Source organism: Stegastes partitus, unplaced genomic scaffold, assembly GCF_000690725.1.
Source record: "Stegastes partitus isolate 25-593 unplaced genomic scaffold, Stegastes_partitus-1.0.2 Scaffold704, whole genome shotgun sequence".
NCBI classification, from domain to species: Eukaryota; Metazoa; Chordata; class Actinopteri; family Pomacentridae; genus Stegastes; species Stegastes partitus.
In genome coordinates, this window is record NW_007578435.1 from 121613 (window position 1) to 145586 (window position 23974).

Here is a 23974-nt window from a genome sequence, read left to right on the forward strand (position 1 = left end):
TGGTTGTGCCTTGGCAAACTTTCCAGGAGTTTACACCAGAGTGTCTGAGTTCCAGACCTGGATTGATGAACAGATCACCACCAACGACCCAGGCTTCATCACCTTCACTTCCAGGGGGACTGACAGCGACCTTAACGTCACCTGTACAGGCCTGCCACCAATTACAACCACTGCCCCTCCAACTACCACACCCCAACGTAAGTGTCTGTCAGGCCCAGACTTTTGATTCTTAACAATCCCTTTGATTTTTTCTTCACAGTGTAACAGCTTCATGTATATCCTGATCCCTTTATTGAAGCCATGTGACATCTAACATATTTGGTGTCAGAGTCTCAGCACCTTATCTACCGTTAATTTTTCTCTCCAGCGGTGGTCTGTGGACAAGCCCCGAGGAATTCTCGTATTTTGGGGGGGAATTCAGTGGCGACAGCAGGGGTATGGCCGTGGATGGCGAGTCTGCAGAAGAATGGAAGTCACGTGTGTGGTGGGACTCTGGTGGCCGTGGACTCTGTCATGAGCGACGCCAAATGCTTCTCAAGGTGAGATCAGTTGGTCCTGATGGTGTGGCTGAATGTCCAAATTCTGATGCACAAAAGACACAAAGCAAACAACTGAACTGCAAGTGAGATGTAAAATGATCAAAAAGGGACAAAATGGAAACACAATGGAAGATTAAAAACAACCAAAATTATGGGAAATTACTGAAATCTTTAAACATAAAGCTGTATATTAGTAAGGTACTTTCAAAGAGTTCAGTAGGATCCAGTGACCTTGGAGCTACAGATGGACTTTGCTAGTTTGGTTCTGATGGTGCTGAATGCGAGAGGCTGAATCTGTGAGGGTGCAGCCGTGGTTTTAAATAGATAACACGTTTTAAGTTCATTTGGCTTTTCGTCCCTCAGCCTCCCTGTCGCGTCTGACTGGACTGTCGTGCTGGGTCGTCTGAATCAGAATGGATCCAACCCATTTGAGGTGAGGCTGAATGTGACAAATATCACTCTGAGCAGCCTGAATGGATCCAACATCGCAGTGCTGAAGCTGTCGGGCCAACCCACCCTGTCCGACTACATCCAGCCCATCTGCCTTGACACTGGGCGAACCTTTGCCGTTGGCACAGCATGCTGGGCTGCTGGCTGGAACTCTGGGCGAGGAGGAGGTGAGTCCACAACACAAAGACTGACACAGTAAAGCTGTGCATCAGTCCACCTGTTCAGGTTAAACATGTTGCTGCTGCACATCAACGTTATTTAGTCACAATTTTCTTCTTCTCCCAACTTTTAGAGGAGGAAGCCCTGCAGGAGTTGCAGACCTCAGTGGTGGACTGTGGGAATGCATCATCGAGTGACAACATTTGTACAGGGACTTTCACACTGGAACAGGTGAATAACAATAACAATACAGCAGGCTAATGACGTCATTCGTATTCTTGTTATTATGATTACTGCACATCATTTATTGAGGTTTTCATCTGATGTTGAAATGTGGAATCAACATGTCCAACATTTTTCCATTTGTGTCATCAATACTGGAAAATATGGTGGCTCTAAATGATATACATACTTAACAATTCACATTTTTACAACTTCGGCAAACTTTTTCAAACCACTCAGCACATCATCTCAAGCTACTTATTTCACTGTGCTGAATGTGTCTTCCATCAACTTGCTCCTCTGTATACTGTTTTAGAGCCATGCTGCATTACGTCACTGATGCAGTATGCTTTATTTTCCTCTCAGTCTTTCTTGTCATTTTCTATCGTGATTATTATTTTTAATATTATTATTATTCGTAGTAGTATTAGTAGTAGTAGTAGTAGTAATAATATCGCACATGATTTTTTGTCATGTGACTGTTGTTCACAGCCCAGTCACTCATGGCTTCATAGTTGCTGTGAGGAGTGCAAAACTTGTTTTTTTTTTTTTTTTACAGGATTTGTTTTGAATATTTGACATAGAATACAGGGATTTCAAGGAATTTTAAGCTTAGATATGGTTAACTGTCCTATCTCAAATTTATTGAATTTTGTAGATTTTTAAAAATGACATGTGATTGGATAGAGTGATTTTGATGAAATCGCCTGATTTTAAGTTTAGATTTAGTAACTTTTCCTGACAAAACCACAAGTCACACATGATTTATTCAGTGACCGTGAGAAAATGAAAAATATGATAAGTTTGGCAATAAGCAAACTCTCTGCAGGAAAGTGTAAATGTGTGTCTTATAAATATCAAACTCTATCTTTAAGGCATAACATCAGATTTCTGTGCAGCTCTTTCTGTGAAAGTGATAAGATTAGAAACACTGATAAATCTCCTGTGGGTTTGTTCAGGGTGACTCTGGCGGCCCGCTGATGTGCAAACAGGACGGCTCCTGGTTCCAAGCGGCCGTGCTGTCTGTTGAAAGCAACCCCACAGAAGACAACTCCACCCAAACTAATTCTACCAGAAGGAGACGGCCCAAAGTCTACATACAGGTCTTCACCAGAGTGGGCATACAGGTCTTCACCAGAGTGAGCACCTTCCAGTCCTTCCTAGCTCAGAACTTGGGCACGCTGCTGTCTCCAGCCTCCACCAACAGCTCCACCACGACCGCCCCAGCCACCACTGTTTCTGGAGGCGCTCCTGGTCACTCTTCTTCTTTCTTCTTCTTCTTCTTCTTCTTCCAATTCCTCTTCCTAGCCCCGGGTCTTCACCTCTTCTCATAGAGAAGTTCACCTGATTTACATGATGTTAGAAGCACAAATGAATGTAGGCAGCCTTGAATTTGAGAAATGTTACAGACTTTAAACTGCATCAAATGACCGCTGACTTGATTCTGAGCCTATCTGTTGACCAACAGGAGCTGAGTAGTGAAGTGGCCGGGGTTACACCAGACATTTAGGTCTCCATCAGTAATAGTTTTGTTTGTTTCCTCCTTGGTTGCTTTTTTAATATCAGATGTGATCTTCTCCTGGTGGAATTAACAGCACAAACATAGAGGCGCTGAGCCTACAGAAAGATTGACTACAAATCCCCAATGGTTTTTAGATAAATTTTTTTGGCTACCTGATTGTGAAAGTAAAATAGTCAGTTTCAATGTGCTACACAGTTCTGACTTCTGTCCCCGGATGCTCCTGTGTAATTTAGTGCCCATGTCCTATTTGAAGAAACATTTCTGGTTTAAAAATTAATCAAACAATCACAAAAACACACAATTGAGTGGCATAGGAATTCTAAAAGACCAGAAGAGATGCAAACCAATGACAAACACTGTAAAGGTGCTCAAAAGGATCAATGTAGCTGTGCCTTGGTTTCATTGTAAACATGCACACTTCCAGAAACTACACAATGTTACCTTTCAAATTAAGTGTCACACAACACGGTTCTTCTGTTAGAAGCTTTTACACTTGCCAGATAAGCAAAAAAAATTATTAAAAGGATGTAGATGCACTCAAAACCTGATCAGAATTAGTGTTGGTATGTATTTTAAACCCTTAAAGGCAAATTGAAAATAAAATTCTACTTTTTCAGTGTTTTCCTAAGTGAGCATAAATAACAGCCACAAAAATTGGCTATAAGAGTTGTAATTGTCGCTGAGAAATTCAGATTCACCCTATGAATCGGGCCTCTCCAGGAGACACTTCTGCAATGAGGAAACTTATTTTATTGACTTAAAAAGAGACTTTAAAATTAGATTTTTTTTTACTTTGACTTCCTGCTCACTTCACTACTGCTCTCCTGTAATGTGGTCACCAGCTTTTTAAGCTTTGGACTTTATTTTGAAGGGTGTAAAAACGTAGGTGTTAATGAAGAACTGTGAAAGCTGCACTGAACAGATGTGTGTGAATGTAGCTGAGCAATTCAGCATTTTTGAAGTTCCGTAGATCACATCTGTAATACTACAGTTTTTTATATCAGTCAATTAAAGTGTGAAATCTTTGTATACCATGTAATTGTTATTGTGGAATCTGCTGAAAGTCTTGGAAATATTATTTACCTCATATAATCAGATAGCTAATGTTGCACTATGTACATACCTGTCTGAAAAGAACATGCACTTAATGTTTGCTGAAAAATTCGTAATGATGATTATTTGCTGTAAAGGATAATTGTCTAGGCACAGGTTTCCTGTGAAAATTGTAAACTTTTTAATACTTAATTTCCTGCATTCTGGTGAATTTGTATGCATCAAATCACATCCATTTATGTTAGGATGTTCTTTATTTGTGTGAAACATACGTTTTTTTTCTGTATTGTAAAGTTGCAGTTACTTTATGTTCTGAAAACTTGAGATACAATTTAAAGTTTGCATGAAAGCTACAAGAGTCTGCAACTTGTGTTGAAAAAAGAATCAACAACATACAGAAATCTGTTAAACACGTCGACATGTCATAAATGCCCATTAAATATTACCTCTCTGGACAAAATGTTGCATTTTACTTGCTTGTTATTCATTTTAAGAATCAAATTACCTCCAAAAGATGGCACAGAGGCAGCTTATTGCTAAAACCGGCTACTTTACAAAGGAGACCAGACACAACTTCGGCTCAAAAAATAAATCAATAAAAGTACAAAAAAATATGGTATAATTATCCATTAAAAGCTACTTTTTTGAATAACAGAATATTGTTTTGCTTGCCTGTTGTTCATTTTAAGAATCTATTTTACTCCACAAGATGGCGCCGATGAGGTAACTTGACACCTCGCGCTTCTCTGTAAAGAAGAAGAAGAAGAAGTTGGACTCGGCGGTCGGGGGCAGCTGGAAGCGGCTTGGGTGGAGTTGTGTCGGGGAAAAGTAGCACATTTTATCGTTGTGGAGATTCAGACTTCATGCAGGCAATGTAATTCGATTTAAAACACACTTTTGTGTTTGTGTGGACTTTTTGAAAATACGCACTCGTCTTTGTAGCTAGTTTCTAAACTGTTGTGAGAAGGCTCCGTCCGGGCCTCGCAGGTTTATTCACCATGAGTTACGGTAGGCCTCCGCCGGATGTCGACGGCATGACTTCTCTCAAAGTGGACAACCTGACGTACCGAACATCGCCCGAAACGCTCCGCCGGGTGTTCGAGAAGTACGGCCGGGTGGGGGACGTCTACATCCCCCGAGACCGCTACACGAAAGAGAGCCGAGGCTTCGCATTTGTTCGGTTCCACGACAAACGGGACGCCGAGGACGCCATGGACGCCATGGACGGAGCGCTGCTGGACGGACGGGAGCTGCGGGTCCAGATGGCCCGGTACGGCAGACCACCGGACTCCCACCACGGTGGTGGGAGGCGAGGCGGATCCACCCGGAGGTACAGCGGCCACGGACGCCGAAGTAGAAGGTAAAGAAAGAAAACGTTTCGTTGCGCGGACACCAGACTCCATTTATTATTTTGCGTATTTTGGGAGGCGTGGGCCCACTGACCCAGCACATCTCTCACAGAACCAAAGCGAACCGTTTTTATAAAACCTATGAGAACCAGTCTATAATTCGGTCCCGATCGGATAGTGAACTAAACGTGCGTAAATTACCACAACAAAATTCACATTGGAGTCCAGCGATACAAAAAGCACCTCGTTGTGTGGACACCAGACTCCATTGAATAGTTCTACTCTTAAGGAAGGCCTTTGCTCACTGACCCAATACGTCTCTCACATAGCAGAAGTGAAGTATTTTTTACAAACCAGTGGGCTCTACCCTACAGTTCGGTTCACATCAAATGATAATAAACCAACCTTCTCTAGACTATTTCAACAAAATGTATGTGGGCACCAAAACTCCATTGAATAGTTTGAGTAATGAAGGAGGCCGTGGCTCATGGACCAAACACATCTCTTACAGAACAAAAATGTTGTACTTTTACAAACTATCAAGATCCACTTTCTAATTCGGCTCAGATCATGTAATAATAAGCCAAACGTATTTAAGTTATTTTAGCATAAATCACCTTTTTGTTTAGTTACACAAATTAGCATTTATTTGTATGGACACCAGACGCCATTGAATAGTTTGACTATTCTGGTAGAACTGCTTGATGGATCAGATGAATACTGAATTTAGCAGCAGAACCTAATGGCTCATTCTGGTGTCCATTGCAAAATCTCTGTTTCAGATTTTTAATGGGATATCTAATCATCTAATGTTAGTAAATCAGCCACTTCACTTATAACTAGAACCAAGCAAGATCGCTGAACAATTCATTGAAATAATATCAGTATTTTCTATTAGGATAAATGAAGCATTGTGGTGCTGCAGAGATGCCCCAGCCTACAAATCATATCTCCAGACGCAGATAAAATGTGATAACATATCTAAAGTAATATAAAATACAGTAGTCCACAGACAATAGAAATATAAAAACAACAGTTTGATCATAGGGAATCCAGAGTATCCTTGGATTTCTTAGCTTTTTATGTATATTTTTGCAGAGTCCAAACTCTAGCTGATCATTGGTCAAGTAAATCTCCATAATTAATAATGCTAAAGGGCATTAAGCTCAATATTTACCTTGGTACTGTTAAGCTCCATAATTTATAATACAGTGAGGTCTTAGCCACATTGTTACATTAGACAGGTCTTCAACATTTAATAACACTGTTTGTTAGTATGCATCATGCTCAGGTAAACTAGTGTGTTATATCATTTTTGTAGGGTCCTAGCCTACTGTGTATTTTACTCAGATAAAATCAGACCATAAGTAATACTACGAAGACCTTAACCCCAGTATCCAAACTTGTTAAGCTATGTCTTAACAGCTGTCATGATCTTTGTCACTGGAAAGCACATTGCTGCAACAGCTGTTGTTTAAAATGTACTATATTTTTAAAAATGGGAAAAGGCTAAAAAAATAAAGGGACAGGCTTGTTTTGTACAGGCTGCATCAACAATCACTGCACCATTTTTATATATTGAGTGGAAGAGAAACAATATAATTACCGTGCTGCAATATCTGTCCAAAAACGCACAATATGTTTGTTTCTTTATTGTTGATGTAAACTCACAGACCATAACTGAACTGAATGTATGCAGCTCTTCCCCTAGCCCGAGACACAGAAGACGCAGCAGATCCCGCAGCAGGAGTCGCTCCCGGTCCCGAAGCCGGTCCCGCTACAGCAGATCCAGGTCTCGGTCCTACTCCAGGTCCAAGTCCCGGTCCCCCAGGAACAAGAAGACCAAGGCCCATTCCCGTTCCAGATCTAGGTCCAGGTCCCGGTCCAAGTCCAAATCCCGATCCAGAAGCCGCACGCCTTCCTCCAAAAGGGGGTCCAGGTCCAGATCTAAAAGCCAGCCCAAGTCAGCCGCAGAAAACGGTGAATCCTCATAGAGCTCAGCACATCAGCAACAGGTGAGTTTGGACAAGATGCTGCTGTTATTCAGCCGGCATTGTATTTGTTGTTGTTTATGATGAAAAGTTGTTGGCATCAGGCTGGGAGATGGAGGTAAAAATTTAGCCCCTTTAGCAGCCATTTATTTTGGTTCACTGACATAATTTTTCAGACCATATTTACCAGATTGTTCTTCCAAATATGTCACTTGCACCCACTATTTCTCAGTGTGCAGCCTTACAATTTAAGTAGTTTAAGTATCTAAAAAAACTTTTTTTTTAGGAACGGTTCTGACGGTAAACCAAATCTCTCCTTCCCAAGCTGCGGAGTCCTATTTGCTTAAGTGGATTTTGAGCTGAGCTGAGAGATGTTGAGCAGTTAGCAGGTGTTTGGTCAGCTGCCTTCAGGCTTCCTGCAGCTGATGGAGGTTTCTGTGCAGCAGCAGCAGGGTGGAGGAAGGCAGTCTGGGGTTTTGAGGTATGACTGTCTGTGATGGAGACTCTGGTGCTTGAGATAAACTGAGGTTTGTTGACATGTCGGTCCCAGTTTGTTTAATTTCTTGTTTATTTATTTATTAACTTTGAAAAAATGTAGATGTTTGATGCTTGGTAACAAGAATCAATCTTAGTTATCACCTGTGTGCAGCTAAACGGGAGCTATCAACACTGCATCTTTGGGCGCACATGCAGCAACCAGCAGCAGCAGTTCTCTGTCCAGGTGGTCTCGTTCTGTGCCAGTCTGCAATGATCTCTGAGCCGCCTGAGCGAGCAGTAACTTTGTCTTTATGAATTCTTGTCTCACCGCCTCTCTGAGACAGCCTGTCCTAGGCTAGGCTAACTTCCCAGAATCCTGGAGTCAACAGAGTGCTGCTTTTAAGTGAGAGGCTGCTTTTGAAAGGAGGCTTCTTATGCACCAAGCGAGTCCGGACACCCCCCTACAATGTTCGGAGGCGAAGGAATCCTGGCTGAACGAGTTCTCCCTCCTCTCTGGCTGTGTTAACAATTTCACTAGCACCAAGGTTACATACTGGCAGTGGCTAATGCTAGCGTCAACTAACCGACAACCAGCCTCCCTCCTGTGAGACCTCTTTGACTTTCAGCTCCTACAAGTTCCCAGTACCTGTCACAAAGCCCAGCTGAACCGGGTACTCTTTAAAAAAAAAAAAAAAAACTCCTTTTAAGTCTGATCATGGATTCATGCGCTATGTTTTCAATGTGGCTAGTGTTTTACCTAGCCTGGGATTTCGGACACACTCTCTTGCCTCCTGACTGCTTTTGTCGACTCCAGTATGGCAGGGAGCTGCTGTGGCAGTGGAATGCCTCCGACTGACCAGCTGATCTGGAATCTATATGTTTGGAAAGACCTCTAAGTCATGTCATGAATTCAGCCTGCATCCTTGCGTTCACCGAAACCTGAAAGCTTTTTGAGTTTTTGATCACACCTCATATTATCAGTGCAGTTTCATAAACACATTCAGGGATTGTTCTGGTCTGAGGTGACTTTCAGTTTTGGGGAATTTCTAAGACATCTGCAAAGTACATTTTGTGAAATGTACCTTTAACCTCGGCTTGTTTTTGACTGTTTCAGTTGCAGACTTGAGAACTTCCAGAATGGATACTACACAAGCCACAGCGTCCAGCTCCAAAAGGTTATTATTGTGTCTTCCATGCTTTGGTAAATTTTATTCATTTGGCCTCAGAAAGGCTGTTTGGTTTCACAGATGGGATTTTATTTGCTTTTTATAACCTGTTTGATTTCAAAAGTCTACTTTACTGTGTGTTTTGAACCTGGATTCATTTCACTTCTTCTCTCTGCAGTCGCTATCATGAGACATGTCCAGGTTAAACTAGCTTTCTTTGGGTTTTCTTGGCTTGCTGAGCATCACAGTGCTCGTCCTGGATGTCATACCTGTTTTCAGAGTTAAAATCCATCAAAAAAGTGGAATCTTTAATGAGGAAATTCAGTTGTTCAGAAAGTCATCTTCATGCAGGCCTCATTGTTGAATCCACTTTGGTTTTATTGTGTTACTGATTCTGAAAGCACATTTTTAAACATATATATAGTTTTTCCTCCAGTTCTGAAGTGGCGGTTTATCCTCATTCATTAATACTAAATACAGCAGACAAGAATAAATCAGGATTATCTTCTAAACATGAAGCCTTCTTTGAATGACACATTTTTTATATTTATTTCTGATCTGGCGTTTTAACAGCAACCAAAGTGACATAAACCCCAGTTAGCAGAAATAGATATTGCTTCCATTTACTTTATTTCAGTTTTTATATGGGTGCACACTGAGATAAATTAACTTTAGTGTCTTTCGTTGCTGCAGCTCAGGGTGTCTTTGTCAGGCAGGAAAACTGTGTTAAACATCATTTTGTAACTGAATTTTGCAGGATGTCACTGACTGGACTTGCTTTTTGTGTTTTTCGTTGTTTTTTTATATATATATATCCTAATCCTGCTTGTGTGTTTGTTTTTTTGTGCACTAGGCGCAGTTGTGTAGCAGTTGAGTTTTGCTGGTTAGCTGTTTCTCCAGAATGATCCTGTGACAACAGTGGTACGGTCGCTACAGTCTCACCCTTTGTACAGTGAAATGTGTTTCTCTTTGCTTTCATAGTGAACTAATGGGATTTTCAATAAAAAAAAAAAACTTGGTGTTTTGTCTAAAACAGTCTCCTCTCTTATTACTTGGTTGTGTTTGTGGAGTTTTTTTCTTTAAATGCATACAGCTGCTGAGACACCTCAGTGAAAACACAGATAAACAGACATTTTTACACTCAAACCAACCCAAAATGACTCATTTAGCATCTGTATAAAAGTAGTTATGCACAATATTAAAACTTCTGGACGATTCTGATATTAAAGTTTCTGATATTGCAGATAACCGATATGATCAACGTTGATATTCAACTATTGTTCACACCGACAAATGAGTTGAAGTGAGCACTGTGAGAACATGAAAACTATTCAAAAGAAGCCCATATCAAATTAGACCACATAGTCTTCGTCATTACGTAACAACAGTAAAACATATTTAACATTCAAGTCCAGAACCATTTAAGTAAAAACGTCTGTGAAATAGCAGCAATATCAAATGTAGAGACGAAGGCGCTAATGTTGGACAATCATCAGCTAAATTTGTTCATCAGACCGATACCGCTATCAGGAAAAACACCAATCAGCCGATGCCAATGTGGTCGCCGATATATATCGGGCATCCCAGTATAAAAGGATTTCAGATTTGTCCAAAAGGACAAAAAACTGACTAAAACGACTCCAAGTTTGTCCAAACTGACACAAGACGTATCCAGAATATCAGTTTTGTTCATCATCACTAAATATGTTCAAAATAATTTGACATTTGTCTAAAATAACTCTGAATGATTCCACAATGACCAAAATGTGTCTAAATGTGTAAAATTACGAAACATTTTGCCAAAGTTAGACAATTTTTGTCTGTTTTTGTCTTCTTGGACTTTTTGTGGTTTGTGACAAATTTCGAGTCATTTTCTGGTTCTGTAAAACTTACATTTCGAAATCTTGAGGATGTCGCATGTTCACAGGGAAGATGCTGGAAGCAGCTTTCAGTCATTTCGGATGTTTTTGTCATTTTTGGCAAAATTGTGGAGCCACCTGGTTTATTATCATTTGTTTTTAAGAAAGAAAGAAACAGATTTATGAATTCCCAGGTTGTCACATGTTGACTGGGAGGAGCCGAGTTCTAAATGACTCGACTTCATTCAGCAAACAGCCTGAAGAGATCAGCATGGACGGAGACACTCTGTGTAAGAATATTTACAGCTTTTACACTCAGTTCAACACTTTCATGAATTTAAACTTCACTTTAACTTTGGATTAAGACCTGCTGCTTCGCTGCTCTCTTATTGGTTTTTATTATTTACATTGTGTCTCCTAAACTATTGGGTTTCTCTGTGCAATATAACAACAGTTGGTTTCCTGATACGAATCATGTTGTGAACCAAACAGAAAAGAACTGACTGTCTTTCTTTTAGCTTTTATTGCAAAACAGTTTGTGGCAATTGATCTGGGAAAATCTGTTAATTCTATTCAACTGCAACCTGCCTGTAAAATGTCCAGTTGTGTTCGTTTTAGAAATTGTTGTATGCAAGTAAAGAGTTTCTCAAACCCCCAAAAATATATTACAAATGAAAACGTTAAAAATTCAGTGAACAGATTTTGTCGTCTGTGCAGCAGCTGCTGTTGGTGAATCTGCATCAGGAATCCTGATGAGCCTGTTTACACTGCAGCAGTTCAAGAAGCTGCAACTGGTTTACTTCGTTCTTTTAGAAACAGCTGTGAAGACAAACTGCTCGGATCGGATCTAGACAGTAAAAGTTTTTCATTTACTGTCAAAAAGATGCATTTTTGGTTGAGGCTAAAATTCAACAAGGATCAACTTTTAACTAGTTTCAGTGTTAGAAAGATGTGATTGAATTAACTTTGTTTCAATTCAATTTCAATTGAATTCAATATTAGTTGTATAGCGCAGTTTACAACACGTTATCACACAGTGCTTAACATGGTAAGGTATGGACCTTAGCAAATTTAAACAGAGAACCGAAGCCTTTGGACTTCCTCTGAGCAAGCGGCTGGCAGCGGGGCCATCTGCCTCGACCAGTTGGGTGAGAGTGGGGATGATGGGGGGTGGGGGAAAGGATAGCAGATGGAAAGCAGCAATAGAACAGAACAATAAATAGGACTATAAGTATTTTGGGGGTCGGTGAAGCCAGCGGCTGCAGGTCAGGAACGTGAAGCTCCAGATCCAGAGACATCCTGGTTTAATCTCACATTTGCTGCTCAGCGTGTTTACTGGAAGCTGTTCAGTCTGACTGTCAGCAACAGCTTTAACAAATTCCAAGTTTTGCTAGTTTTCTTTTCTTTTTTCTTTTTTCTTTTAGAAAAGTTGTTTTTGAATAAGGATGCATTTAGATGTATTTTGGACTTTTTGGGGCATCATTTTTGATTTTTTTTTTTTCTCATATTAGACATTTTAGTCATTTTTGAGTTTGTTTGTTTTTTTGGTCATTTTAACATTTTTAAAAAACAATTTGGACATTTTTTGACAAATGTTTTATGATTGCTTTTATTTTTGTCCAAACTGAAGAAACCACCCACAGTGACTTCAAATCCGTCCAAACTGATTCAACATTAAAAAAAAAAAAAAGAAAGAAAGAAAGAAAAAGAAAATTCAATAATTCCATAATTTCTCTGAATTTTTCCCACATAACAAAAACATTGATCATGACAAAAAGACCACAATAAATGTCTTCAAAATGGTCCAAATCCTTTCCAAAATTCCACAATATTTCTCGAGAATGACTTAAAATTTGTCCAAAATAAACATTAAATTCATGCAGGTTCATATGAATGAAGTTTTCTTGCAGGTCTTTGTTTTTGACATTTTCTCCAAGTTTAAAGCTCATTCCTGGTTGATTTCACTGCTTTGCTTTTATGGTTTTACCTGCAAATACATTAATTTAAAAGAAATGGCTCAAAATTTGCTCAAAATGACAAGAAATATGTCCAAAAAATCTCAATTACTCTAAAATGACTCCATATCTGTGCAATGTTTTCAGAAATTGTCCAGAATTACTTGAAATTGTCTAGAATGAAATGAATTTGTGAAACATAATTTAGAATATCAATTTTCCTAAATAGCAAAGTTTTCTCTCCTGAGTTGTTTCTCCTCGTTGTCCTTGTTATTTTCATGGAGCTGCTGGTGGAGACAAAATGCTAAGAGTTATAAATAAGGAGCTCTTCTACAACATCTATCTTGTGTGTTTTATCCTCCACAGGTGAACAGGAAGCTCACCTCAGGGTGGTGCTGGTCGGTAGAACTGGAGCTGGGAAGAGCGCAGCAGGAAACACCATCCTAGGAAGGAAGGAGTTTAAATCCACATCTTCTTCCTGCTCGCTGACAGCAGAGTGTCAGAAGGAAGTAACAGAGTGCGGAGGTCAGACACTGGCTGTGGTCGACACTCCAGGTCTGTTCGATACCGACAAAACTCAGGACGACGTGAAGACAGAGATCGCTAAGTGCATCTCCTACACTGCTCCTGGTCCTCATGTGTTCCTGGTGGTGATCCAGCCGGGCAGGTTCACCGAAGAAGAGCAGAAAACTGTGAAGCTCATCCAGGAGCTGTTTGGAGAGAAGGCAGCAGAATTCACCATGGTCCTGTTCACCCACGGAGACGACCTGGAGGACGAAGAAGTCACTGTGGAGGAGCTGATCAGTGGCAACAAGGCTCTGCAGGACTTCATCGATCAGTGTGGCCAGAGACACCACGTCTTCAACAACAAAGACAAGGATCAGAGTCAGGTCAGAGAGCTGCTGAAGAAGATCAACACGCTGGTGCAGAGCAACGGAGGCCAATGTTACACCAACGAGCTGCTGCAGGAAGCCGAGAAGGCCATCAGGGAGAAGCAGCAGCAGCTCCTGGAGGAAAACCCCGACATGAAGCCAGAAGAGGCGAGAAAACAGGCTGAGAAGGACAACACGTTCCTCATAGCCATTCAGCTCGGAGCTGCATTCGGAAGCGCAGTGGGTCCACTGGGAGCTTTAGTGGGAGCTGGGATCGGAGCGTTTGTGGGAGGAGTTCAGACTCTGAAGAAGGAGAAGAAGTGTGTTATACTGTGAATAAAATCAACCAAATGTGAAAGTGATCCTCTACTGCCTCCTCAGAGTTTAACACACAAGATGTTTTTTTTCAAATACCAGCAAAGAAAACTAAAGTTGAATATCTAATTCTAAAAGAAACCCGCTGTGTCATATTAATCTTTCAGCATATAGTCCTTAACAAAAATATTACACCACCACCCAATGTAAGGTTTATGCCACAGATGCCCAAAATTAACAGCACTGGTAATTACCAAAATCTTTTTGGGTTTTTTTTTCTGTAATATACACCAGTATGTAGAAGCTCTTTAAACAAAATTATATTTTTAATGCTAAAATATAAGTATTGTTGTTATCCATCAAATTTAGTGTTTTACAAAAAATCAGAAGAATATAGTAAATTATTATTTCTTGATTAAGATGGCAAATTACAGTTATTTACTTGCATTCCTGAGCAGAAAATTTTGTTTGAGTGGTTGAATGTTATGCTTGATTCATTTCTGACTTGAAGCCCAGCGAGCCGGCTCAAATATGAATATAAAAAGATGAATTCAGTTTGAAATTCGTCATTCCTGTTCAAAATGGTAAAACATCGAGAGCTCACTGAAAATGAAAGAGTGGCATTAAAGCCCTTCATGATGCTGGATGGTCTCTGAGACAAACAGGGAAAGACAGAAAGTGTTCTCACAGTGTGCTCAAGTATGATTTCGAGTCACTTACAAAATGTGCCAAGGAAGAGGCAGGAAACAAAAGTTCACTGAGGCAGATGTGAGACAAGATTGAAAGTACTGGAGACAGAAGGAAGACCACTGCTGATCTTCAGGCAGAGATGAATGCTTCTTGATCAGAGTCTGAGAAAGTGTCCAGAACGACTACAAGCAGACGACTGATGGAACAAGGCCAGAGAGCACAAACACTGGACTGTTGGTGACTGGAAGAAGGTGCTCTGGACGGACGAATTATTCAGTCAGCAGAAAAGCTGGAGAACGTTTTGATGCCAAATGCATTGCACCCACAGGGAAACACGGTAAGGATTCCATTATAGCATGAGGTTCCATTTGTGGAAACGGTGTGGGCCAATTAGTGAAAATTGACGGTATCATGAACAAGAGCATTTACGACATCGTAGTGCATCATGGAATCCCTTCTGGGCTGAATCAGATTGGTGGTGGGTTCATACATCAACAAGACAGTGAGCCCAAGCATACTTTAAAGCTGTGCAGAGACTATTTGACCAAGAAAAAGGAATCTGGAGTTCTGGAACTGATGAACCAGCCAAGTCAAAGTTGAACAAATTTGAACAAATTTGGGATGTGGTACATTCAAAGATTGATCGCACAAAAGTTTAATCTAAAGCAAGTCTGTGGGAACAGCTAGAAACTATGTGGAACTCAACAACAAAAGAGGCTGTCGAAAAGTAAATACAAACAAAGCCAGCAAGGACGCAAGCTGTTATCAAGACCAAAGGAGGCCAAAAAAATAGGAAGGTTTTTGGTTATTATGTGTGAAAAAGAAGTATTCAGTTTTCCAGTTTATTTGCCAAATAAATTACAACATTTTTAGTTTTAAACAAGTTTTTGATAGATTTCTAAAACATTTCTGTTTTCTTCATTTTATTACAGGTGGTCTGATAAATTTGTTAAGCACTGTACATGAAAAAATGCTTCTTTGTCCAAAATAATTAAAAAAAATCATACATCATTTACACATTAAAGAAAACAAACTCCATTAAAATCCTAATTTCACTTCATAATAATGTGAAATAGGTGCACTGAAGTGAGAGGCCTTTTGAAAACACTCAGTATTCTCACAACATGTAAAGTTGGTTTTGTCTACCTTAAAACGTCTCCTCAGGAGTTCAGTAAATGAGTAAACATATTTTAAATTTCTGGAATGTCTGTTTATTCTTTGAGTAAGAAAATAATCAAGTTTTTATGTATTTCATTATACTTTTATTATTTAATTCAATTTAAGGCTGTTGTTTTCTTTTTAAAATATACATGGTCTATTAGGTGGTTAAAACATGCTTTTTTAAATCTATAAATTTAAAATAAAATAGAAGAAGAACTGACTTCAGGCGACGTCCCATGCGTGTTACGTCTTGACGTCACTTTTGAGGCGGGGTTTTATAGTGTTTATTTCCGGGTTTCAAGCCACTTGTGTTGTGATTCCCAGAAACTACAAACAGCTCTATAATTAAGTCGTTATTCCAAAGGAGAGTAAATCTTTTCGTGTCTCCGCCTCCTCAGACCTCCAGACGCTGGTTTGTGATTTTATTTATCAAACTGAGCCGTGAGATAAAGCGGGAGAAAGATGAGCTAACGTTAAATCACAAATACATGCAGCTAATTCCTGCTAGTTTGTACGCGGTGAACGTGTGTTTAAAATCCGTTTTAATCTTTTAGGATTCATCATGAAATCCGGAAAAGTGACAGCAGCTTCAGGCCCTTAGTTCACCTTTATATAGGCGGATTAGGTGCTAGCATCGGCTAACTGAGGATAAACAGCAGTGCTACAGAACAGTGAGGATTCACGTTCACCACAAAAACACACGAAATACATAAACATACAAGCAGGAGAGGTAGTATTTCTCCTGGTGTTTTTTTTTTCCCCCACAGTTGCTGTCAGTCTGTTTTATTGCTAAGGAAGGTGTGTGTCCCAGGTTACAAATTACCTACATCATTTTTTTTGGACTTGTGTCTGAAAAAAGGTAAAAACGTGGTGGTTAATCTGATAAAACACCCACAGGATCAACAGATAGGACAACAAAACACTTCAGATGTGCAGAAACTGTTTGCTCAAAGGGAATCTTAGGATTTATCAAGTTTCTGTCTAAATTTTGTATGGTCTTCATCCCCTGTATGAAGTGCCTGGAGGTGACACACTTGTTTGGTGCACATCATCATTTTTATATTTGATTCAGTGGGAAAAAAGTATTTCCAAAAAACTGACCATTCCTTCTAAATTGGCACTCATGTCACAATATTATTTTTTATTGTGTTGCCCCTTGTTCAGCCCTGAATCTGAGGGTCACAGTAAAAAATGAAAAAAAGTTTTTTCACTGTAATTAAACAATAAATCATTGACTGTTATTTTACTGATTTTTCAGTTCTGTTAACTTACAGCTAACACCTTGTAAAGTCTCAGAAAACAATTATTAATTTACATGTTGAATGGAAAGAAATCCTTTAAAAAAAAAAAAAAAAAAAAGTCCAAAAAGGTCTACGTCAAAAAATTGAATTTTATAGTCACAGTAAATTATTCTTCTACAAGGTTGGGTTGTAAATTACACGATGTTTTTATTGTAATAAAATCAGCAAAAATACATAGAAATGATTCTGAATTAATTCATCAAAAATGCAAAAATGTTTTTAACAGTTATTTTACAGATTTTCTCAGTTTAGTTAAATTACAGATAATATCCAACATAATCACCAAAAAAAACCAAATATATGTTAAGTTTAGGTTGTCAATCAGAACGTTTTTGATCTCTCACCTGGAAAATTGACGTTACAGCAGCTGGATAAAAATGAAGCATAGTTAACATGAAGACAGGAAAGGCAAAAGTTGAATAAAGATGAAAAAATAGATAAAAACAGACACATGAACAGGTATGTATTATGGACAATTATACCCAAACTGTAGAACACACAATGTGCAGAATTGTACATAAAAGTCATGAAGAAAACTTGTTAATATGCTTGAACAGTTATATATATATAAAATGTAAGTCACAACCCGGCAAATAGGCTATGGCAAAAAGAGGGGCGACAACACCGGTATTCCTAGATTTAAACGTAAGCTTTTATTAACTGGTTAAATTAATATTTTCAAAGTGAGATGTGTACGTCAGTGATATCAGCAGTGTAGGTGCAGATGCCTGGATGCCCGGATGCGATATGGTGCGAGGTGTTGTCTGATGTAAAGACCAAACTATAATGACACAAGCCCAAGTCACAAGCATGAGGAGAGAGAGCAGGAGCTGAGGGGTTGGCCCTTTTGTAGCCTGGGAGCGCTGGGCCCAAGCATGCCAAGCAGGTAGAACTGCCCACTCAGTCTCCAGCAGTTTGGGGACCTGAGGAAGCAAAGCCAAACACAGACAGCCAATGTGCCCAACCAACATTCTAGGTGGGTCGTTACATGTAGTGTATTTAAATCCTCTAAAAATCTAACTATTTCACAGGTATTTGCTGTTATTTTTTACTGTTTTTGAATGTTAAAGTATTTTTTCACTTACTTTCTTGGCACCCTTGCTGACAGGTTTCAGCAGTTTGTTACAGAATTCTTTTTTACTGTGCTATTTACGCTGATTCAATCTGTTATTCCTTCTTCCCAGAACACTAACTCTCATCTACGATGGGCTCCTCTATTGAACTGAGTCACGATCTGAAAATGAAGCTTATCGACGCCTACAAAGGAGGGAAAGGCTACAAAAAGATCTCAAAGCGTTTTGGATTTTCAATCTCCACCATTCGGAACGTGATCAGGAAGTGGAAGTTAACAGGAACTGTGGAAGTGAAGGCGAGATCTGGAAGACCTCGAAAGATTTCTGATAAAACAGCTCATCTGCTGGGCAGGAAAGCAACGCTGAACCCAAACATGACTGCCAAGGAGCTGCAGGAGGGTTTGGCTGATGCTGGAGTCGTGGTTCATCCGTCCACTGTGCAGCGCTGTTTGCACAAACAGGGAGTCCGTGGAATAGGAAGAAGGAAGCTTCAGAAGGAGTCATCAGCTGGAGAGTCAGCAGCTGAAGTCTGTGAAACAAAGTCTGAAGAAACAGAGTCGGCCTGAAAGCGCTGATGGACTGAAGGTGAGAAGACACGAGGCTCTTTGTTATCACTTCAAACTAATAACTGATTATTATTGACAGAACTTTGAACAGCATCGGAGACAACAATTCAAACCCTGCAAAGCCGAGATGCCAATCAGTTCCTTCCACGTATTTTTAACCAAAACTGCAAAAAGTTCCCTCCGACCTCCTCGGAATCAGCTGAGTCTTTATCTGCTGTAACTTTAGTGTATTTAATGAAGCCATGCAAAGTTTTACCTTCACACTGTGAATATTTTTAGAGTTACAGGCCCTTGAAAGACATAGAAGTGAAATTTCCCTCTTTATAACAGATTTTTTCCACAATTTCTGATCCTCATCACTTCATCAATACAGCAGATGGACACATGACTTTTTCAGGGCTGAAAAACACATTTGACTTCTGTTTAAATCTGCCACTAATCAGTTTTACATCCACTCACAATGTAGTCCTTTTTTGAACAGCAAAACTGCAACAGTGGATATGTTTTCTTTTTTCTGATAAATCGCCAGACAAAATTCTCTCTCTCTCTCTCTCTCTCTCTCTCTCTCTCTCTCTTTCTCTCATTTATTGTTGTTTTTATTGTACATAGAAGGCTGATTCTGAGGGGGTCAGAGGAGAGGCTCTGGAAGGTTTTTTTTTTTTTTTTTTAAAGCAGTATCTGTATTTTAAGGACCTGGACAATACATGGGTCCAGTCTATGCGTTTTAAACATGTCTTTTTGAGGCAGAAATGAAAAAACTCCACCTTGCTTGTACCAAAAATACATCAGTTCACACGTTTCTGGATCAGCTGGATTGTCATCGCCCCCAAACCTGCAGCTTTCAAATTGCAGATTTCACTGATACTGGAGTTTGTTTTGAGGTTTATGGTACAATGATCATGTTTAATACTTTTAAACGAAGGTGGCTCACATTCCTGTAGAAAGTCATCTTTTTTGTGGCAACTGAAGCATCAGTATGAAGATTAGAAGAGCTAAAAAGCTGGTCTGGTGGTTCTCGTGGGAAAGGAAATATCCTGAGCTCATTCACTGTCTTGTTTCAGTGCTGAAATCTCGTCCTTTCAGAAAACAGTCATACATTTTCTTTGTCCTTATCAGAGTATCTAAACCTGACTGTGTTAAATCCAGTCTGAGGAGGATAAGGAAGGAAATACTGAAGGACAATAGTGGATCGATGCTGCTAAAGATGACGACTGAGGCTGGAAGACATATTATACGACTGTGGCATAGTTACAGGGTTATAAGTGAACTGCTACAACAATCCAGCCGTGTGTGTATTAGCTATCACAATGTGCAGGTGTGTGTTTGCAGTAAACTGGTGAAACTAAAAGTCACAAATCAGCCTCAGTGTCATTAGATTGACCTCATGTCCAACACAAAGTTATGATGATAGAACCTCTTGTGGCAAACGTGGAGTCTGCTTTTGTACTGTTATCACAGATTCAGACAGGAAATATTACACTTAAGTATTTATCTAGCACCTGAATAATAAAGTGTACTGTCACTGCATGCACTTAGTTTTTAAAGTTAGGCTCAACCTTTATGTATTTATTTTTTATATGCAAATTTTATTCCTGTGTATTTAAATTTGATTGTTTCGCTGGTGTGTCTTTTTTTATTATTACTGTCTGTTTTATGAATTTATTTATTTACATGTCTCAAAACCTGAAGTGATCTGAGAAGACAACAACAACAATAATAATGATCATACATATGATTAAAGTACATTTACATATTGTGTTGTATGATATTGGGTGAAAAAAAAATCTGTTCAAAGTAAATATAAATGTTTACATTCCCGGAGAATTCTATAGATTTTTGTTATATGTTATATGTTATAAAAGTGCCTTCACATCATTTGTTGTGTATTATTGGGTAATAAAAACTATCCTATTGTCAGTAAATTGATGCAGTCATGTTATCTGAGATTGCATGCATTTTGTTGTTAAGATATTAAATATGTAAAGAATTAATATTATTAAATTGGACTCATATTTTGTATAATTTTGTATAATAAAAACAATTCTATTGGCAGTCAATTGGTCTTATTGCGTTCTCAGAGGATTCTTGTAATGTTTTGTTTTAAACATTAAATATTTAAAGAATTAATAAATATTATAAAAGTACACTGACATATTTTGTTCTACAATATTGGGTAAAGAGAAGTGGAAAGAATTTCGTTCTATTGGTTTTTTTTTATTGATTTTAGTTTTTTATTTAACATTAAATATTATTAGAATTGATATTCTAACATGTTATAAAAGTGTATTTATTGTTTTGGTAATTTTCCTGTCGAGAGGATGACAAAATTCTTACACTATGACGTCACTGTTCCAGTAAAGTTGAGGCGCGGCTTCCGGCGGCGTCCTGCGTCATGACGTGCTGACGTACGTTTCGGGGCGGGGCTATAAGGGCTTGTTTTCCAGCCTGTCCAAGCTCGACAGGCTCCATTTTGTGAGAAGCTGCTGAAGCCGAGCCGAGCGTCGCTCCCCGTGAAGAGGCACAACCCCGAAACGACAATAAAACAGTCAAAGTTAGCCGACGAACCGCTCGCTAACCAAGTTATTATCCGAAAGGAAAGCAAATCTTATCGTATGTCCGCTATCCAGAACCTCCAAACTTTTGGTGAGTCGTTTTTCATCGAACTGAACCGGGACACAAGGTGGGGGAAGGGCGACAGCTAGCCGGGCTAAGCTGCTAACTTACGTCGAGGGTTTAGTGACTGTCAAACTGACTTAAATGTTTATTGCATTTTTTGCTCTTTAAATTTTGACATTAATGTGTAACTATCCGTTAGATTGTTTGTGTGTATATGTAGCCGTCTGGACTTTGTGATTTCAGTCGGTTAGCGGGCCTTTGCTAACGTTAAAACGGCCGCCATTAGGCCCACATTCTGTTACTTAGGCGTTAGCTTATTATTCAGATCAGTCGGCGCATATGAGGATACAGCAAAGTAGTGCTGAACAATATTATCTGCAGTGTATTTGTCCCGCTAAGTTATATCTGACAGGAGGGTTTGATTGAGGTGGTGAAAGTTACTGTGTCATGACTCTGCTGTTATTCCGTTTCTTCTGGCTAAAGGAGCCGCTTAGCAGATGCTAACACTGAGCTGTTAAGCTGTATATTTAGCATCTGCGACATCTGAAATATGACCCTTCCAGTGAAAACACAAGAGTTGATTTGGCAAATTATAGAAACAAGGGGATAAACTATGGCACTTAGTTGTGTAAATTAGTAAAATATCTGTATAGTCTCGAATAGGTGACATATGTAAAAGCCCCATCTTTGATGTTGAAGTTTATTCCAACACTACTGTCTTCTGTTCCTCCAGACCCCTTTGCTGATGCAACTAAGGGTGATGACCGCCTCCCAGCCGGGACAGAGGACTACATCCACATAAGAATCCAACAGCGGAACGGCAGGAAGACCCTCACCACTGTCCAGGGCATCTCCGCCGACTATGACAAGAAGAAGCTAGTCAAGGCCTTCAAGAAGGTAGGACCCTGGGGTGGGGTTTCAGCTGTCAGCGGCGCTCTGGTTCCTCCAGATCCGCAGCATCTGTCTCAGTCAGTGGTGCTGCTGCTTTGTGGCAGGCTGCCAGCTTTCATCAGATAATAATGGAGGGTGCTGTGTGTCCTTGTGACCCAATGTTTTGTTCTTTTTGACCCCAACAGAAGTTTGCCTGCAATGGGACAGTGATTGAGCACCCAGAGTATGGTGAAGTGATCCAGCTGCAGGGAGACCAGCGCAAGAATATCTGCCAGTTCCTCATTGAGGTGAGTTTATTTGACATGCCTGTACTTCAGAGTGCCTGACTCTAGGTTTTTCGTATGTTGAAGGTCGGGAGTTGTTTTCAGTGACTGATCAGTGGTTTCTTCTGTGCAGATTGACCTGGCCAAGGAGGAGCAGCTCAAAGTCCACGGCTTTTAGAAGCTGCTTGCAGCCCTCTCCCCCTCTCTCCTGGAAGGCCATTAAACGCCCCCATCCCCCCTCTCTTCCCCTCTTCCTATGTGCTGCTGTTGCTCTTCCTCCCCCCTCTCCCCCCTTGCAACCCCACCAGCTCCTATTAGCTAACACGTGAATTACCTCTGACAAACATGGGACTCTGTAACACCACCGCCCCGCTACGACACCAGGGGGCAGGCTCGCTCTCGCAAAGACACACCACTGCAGCTCCACACAACATCAGGGATGAGTGGTGATGACCCTCCCTCACACACTTCCTCCTTCCTCGTCCCCTTTGTTTATTTCCTTTTTAATTTTTTTCTTTTTAGGTCTTGTGCCACGTTGCGGAGGCACCGTTTCATGTAACGTTTTTGTTTTGTACTTCAAGGTGTTTCAATAAAACGATGAGTCTCCATATGTTGGAGTGGAGTGGTGTCCTGGGGAATGGGGTGGGGGCTGGGTGTGTGTAGGAGGGTCTCAGACTTACTACAGTGTTTACTGCAGAGGTGGCTGAAGTTAGACTGCTGGGAGAAGCAGTGGGTTTTCTGTTTGCCAACATGACTTGTGTACCTCCTTTGGTTCTGCCCAAGTTCTCCTTTGTTTACTCAACCAGCTGCCTGCTCTGGTTCTCTTGAGCAGAGGAACCATCAGTACTGACCACCTTCACCACTCCCACACCATCCAGCAGATTCATGTTTTTTTGCTCTTTCTGTTTGATGCTACATTTTCTTACCACCTTTTGATACCAATCCAAGTATCAAAGTTGATGAGCGTTCAGTGGTGGTCGAAGCGAAGCCTGTAACACGAAGGCTGAGTCAGTTCACAGTTTGCAAAGTGACACCAGGGTGGGAAATGACATCAACTGCTGGTATTCTTTGGCTCAGTGAAGCTGATCTTGTTAAATATTCCTAGATAGTAAAATGGAGCCTCCTTTGGGTTGTACTAGTAAGTGAAGAGTGTTTCCTGCTCTGGTGCTCGACCAGCTTTCTGGTTTGGTCTCACAACAGATCTGGTACCAAACCTGTGGTTTATGGACACTTGAATATTTTAATTTCCTGCAATGCAATAATTTATAAACACGAGTTAAGACGTAGAGATGCTGAAGTTCTCCAGTAAAAATCAAAGCCATGGCCAGGTCACACTGTGTCACTGTGACTGAAGGTGATGGAGAGTCTGTTTTGCAAATTCCACATTTGGTTCAATAAAATTTCTGCAGTTGATAAGTCTGTACTGTGTGGCTGCTTTTACTTGTCTGCAGTTTGCAGAAGCGTTTTGGCTCCAACTGTTTTCA

The 23974-nt window shown here is 40.1% G+C and overlaps 4 protein-coding genes and 1 long non-coding RNA gene across 8 annotated transcripts in view; all 5 read left to right on the plus strand.

Annotated features, from left to right (window-relative positions):
* LOC103363950 (transmembrane protease serine 9) overlaps window positions 1-4405 on the plus strand; it is a 23782-nt gene extending 19377 nt beyond the window's left edge. The window contains exons 7-10 of the mRNA XM_008290929.1: window positions 368-539; window positions 903-1156; window positions 1282-1379; window positions 2330-4405. Of these exons, the coding sequence (XP_008289151.1) occupies window positions 368-539; window positions 903-1156; window positions 1282-1379; window positions 2330-2704 (899 nt within the window). The 3' untranslated portion in view covers window positions 2705-4405. The remainder of the gene's footprint in view (window positions 1-367; window positions 540-902; window positions 1157-1281; window positions 1380-2329) is intronic.
* A 314-nt stretch (window positions 4406-4719) lies between these two features.
* srsf2b (serine and arginine rich splicing factor 2b) lies at window positions 4720-9947 on the plus strand. 4 transcript variants are annotated; one of them, XM_008290931.1, is made up of 4 exons: window positions 4720-5305; window positions 6994-7309; window positions 7572-8937; window positions 9782-9947. In XM_008290931.1, exons 1-2 carry the CDS (start codon window positions 4944-4946, stop codon window positions 7286-7288), a joined length of 657 nt encoding a protein of 218 aa, XP_008289153.1. In that variant the 5' UTR covers window positions 4720-4943; the 3' UTR covers window positions 7289-7309; window positions 7572-8937; window positions 9782-9947. The 4 variants fall into 4 exon arrangements, with proteins under 4 accessions (XP_008289153.1, XP_008289154.1, XP_008289152.1 ...); XM_008290932.1 differs by having other exon boundaries at window positions 8877-8963; XM_008290930.1 differs by having other exon boundaries at window positions 8877-8937.
* A 1885-nt stretch (window positions 9948-11832) lies between these two features.
* Window positions 11833-13966, plus strand: LOC103363966 (GTPase IMAP family member 4-like). Its single transcript, XM_008290950.1, has 2 exons — window positions 11833-11840; window positions 13065-13966. The coding sequence occupies exons 1-2, from the start codon at window positions 11833-11835 to the stop codon at window positions 13948-13950; spliced, it is 894 nt and encodes a 297-aa protein (XP_008289172.1). The 3' UTR covers window positions 13951-13966.
* Window positions 13967-16061: 2095 nt separating this feature from the next.
* On the plus strand, window positions 16062-19274 carry LOC103363952 (uncharacterized). Its single transcript, XR_520522.1, has 3 exons — window positions 16062-16192; window positions 16335-16451; window positions 18266-19274. It is a non-coding gene; the product is annotated as an uncharacterized LOC103363952 (long non-coding RNA).
* Window positions 19275-21163: 1889 nt separating this feature from the next.
* On the plus strand, window positions 21164-23906 carry eif1 (eukaryotic translation initiation factor 1). Its single transcript, XM_008290935.1, has 4 exons — window positions 21164-21363; window positions 22070-22233; window positions 22413-22514; window positions 22624-23906. Exons 1-4 carry the CDS (start codon window positions 21333-21335, stop codon window positions 22666-22668), a joined length of 342 nt encoding a protein of 113 aa, XP_008289157.1. The 5' UTR covers window positions 21164-21332; the 3' UTR covers window positions 22669-23906.
* The last annotated feature ends 68 nt before the right edge of the window (window positions 23907-23974 follow it).